This window comes from Panicum virgatum, chromosome 3N (genome assembly GCF_016808335.1).
Source record: "Panicum virgatum strain AP13 chromosome 3N, P.virgatum_v5, whole genome shotgun sequence".
NCBI lineage: Eukaryota > Viridiplantae > Streptophyta > Magnoliopsida > Poales > Poaceae > Panicum > Panicum virgatum.
In genome coordinates, this window is record NC_053147.1 from 45365582 (window position 1) to 45367831 (window position 2250).

Consider the following 2250-nt stretch of genomic DNA (forward strand, 5'->3'; position numbering starts at 1 on the left):
TGCTCTTTGGTTGGCTTGGAGATGTTCTTCAATGTGTCTAGGGTCTTTCTGAACTCCAGCAACTCCAAAAATAGCCGGGGTAAGGCGCTTAAATGGCCTACCAAGTCGAACTAGCCATTTTGAGCCGTTACCGCTTTTTCTGCGTAGGCATCGGATAATCCGACGGTGCCTGACCAAGGGCGTCAGATCATCCGACCCCACTGTGTTCTCCACGGTTGCCGTTAAGTTTCAAACCAATTGCAGACATCATTAGTCCGACGCTATTTGAATACCACGCCGGATCATCCGGTGCTAAAGGCTGGATCTGAATTCCAAGACAACGTCTCTGATCATTGATCTGACCATTACTACGACGCTCCAAATACCACGCGTCGGATCATCCGATCCTGAAGCAACTCGAGAAACAGGCTCTCTAGTGAATGCTCCGAGCATTAGTCCGACGCTCAGAATCCATGCGTTGGATCATCCGGCTGCATTGGTCGGATAGTCCGACCATGGGGGTGTCAAATTATCCGGTCACTCTGTGTTTTTCCTGTTTCATTGTTGCACTTGTCCAACTCGTCGCAGCGGTCATTTGGACACTCCAAATATATTCTATCTCTGCTTTTTCACTACGACTTGATATCTCTACGGTGGTTTGGACGTCTCGTCGGTGAATTGGACGTCTCTACGGTGTATTGGACGTCTCTACGGTGTATTGGACATCTCGACAGTGTATTGGATGTCTCGGATATGATTTGGACTCTATCCAAGGGACCTAAAGAATCCTATAAATATAATCTTGCAAAACTTGCAAGTCCCATTTATTGTGTTGTCACTCGATCACCAAAATCATTCGAAATGGTCTAAATGGAGCCATGTTCGTTACACTCCGACACTTTAAGAGGAAGCAAGTCATCATGTTTCCATCTGAATATATAATAAACTAAATAAAACTTGCAGCTCATAAGCCTGAATTTGCGAGTCATCCCTGATGATGGCGCTCAGCAGCAGAGCAGATGGCGCGACAGGTGCGCACCGTGAATCCGCGGCACCGGGCAGGCGAAGTGAAAACGTTTTAGGCGTAGAGAAGAGCGAAAGTAGGTGATCAAGTAATGACTGTGGAGCACTTTCGATCCCTGAACGAAATGTGTAACTCTGATTGGCCAGCGTCGGCGAATCTGCAGTACACAAGTGGAGCATGCTGAGTACGAACTCCATAATACAAGCTGGCTATGAACTCCACTAATATATTTTAATTATACTTTTGCATTGGAATTCAAGCTGAGTATGATCTTTTTTATTTTTCTCAAATACAAAGGCTGCTGTTATACGTCTACTAGTACTTTCTCCCACACAAGAATCAATTACTATATTTGGAAACTTTCTCCATTTCGGTGCATGAACACATGCAAGAAATAATGCTTACGAAGTGAACATGTTTTGGGTCGTACTGTTACTTTTCCTCCGTCTGTGAATATTGACGTGTTTGGATTTGATTTGTTAAATTGGTAGCTACAGCCCAATATGGAAGCTAGATAGCGCACTCCCCACAGCTCAGAGGCGGCCGTCGAGGTCGAGGAACTCCTCAGGGTCCATTAACAGCGCTTCATCCTCCTCTTGCACGGCGACGCCATGAGCGCCGGCGTGCACTACCTCCACCGCAGCAGCAGCAGCAGCAGCAGCAGCAGCAAGAGGCTGAGGAGGAGGAGGAAGGAGAAGAGACGGCGGCATCGGCTGCGTCCCCAGCGGCGGCGCCATGGCGGCGCGCGCGTGCACGGCGAGCTGCGCCCGCGTCGTGGCGAGCTCGTGCTGCACGGCGCGGATCTCCTGCTGCAGGCGGTCGATGACCCCCGTGCTGCCGTACACCGGGTCCTGCACCCGCCACCGCGCCTCCGCCGCCATCGTGTCTGCCGCCCGGCCTCGCTCCTGCACCGGCAAGCTCTGCAACCACAGAAATGGCGGCGCATATCATTCTAACCAAGCTCTCTCGAGCCAAGAGCTTCAGCGCATACAGTGCACGCGACGATCAAGTACAAGTAGCAACCTGGAGCACCCTCGTGGCGTTGCTGGTGCCGAAGACGGCGTGCACGTCGGCGTACCGCCGGGGCTGAGACGCCGGGAAGTAGGGCGCGAGGACGCAGCCGGGGGCGCACCTCCGCCGCAGGTACTTGCACGCGGCGCACCTTCGCGGGATACTGCTCCCGCCGCCGCCGTAGTCCTGCTGGTGGTCAGCTACTTCCATATCGAGGCCGCCGGCGCTGGCGCCCG

General features: G+C 52.5%; 1 protein-coding gene across 1 annotated transcript; it reads right to left on the minus strand.

Annotated features, from left to right (window-relative positions):
* Positions 1-1536: 1536 nt before the first annotated feature.
* LOC120667825 (protein IAL1-like) lies at positions 1537-1947 on the minus strand. The gene has a single exon (XM_039947819.1). It carries the CDS (start codon positions 1882-1884, stop codon positions 1537-1539), a length of 348 nt encoding a protein of 115 aa, XP_039803753.1. The 5' UTR covers positions 1885-1947.
* Between the last annotated feature and the right edge of the window lie 303 nt (positions 1948-2250).

Coding starts and splice junctions, on each gene's coding strand:
- LOC120667825 (XM_039947819.1), bottom strand. CDS start 1,884: ATGGCGGCGGAGGCGCGGTGGCGGGTGCAGGACCCGGTGTACGGCAGC.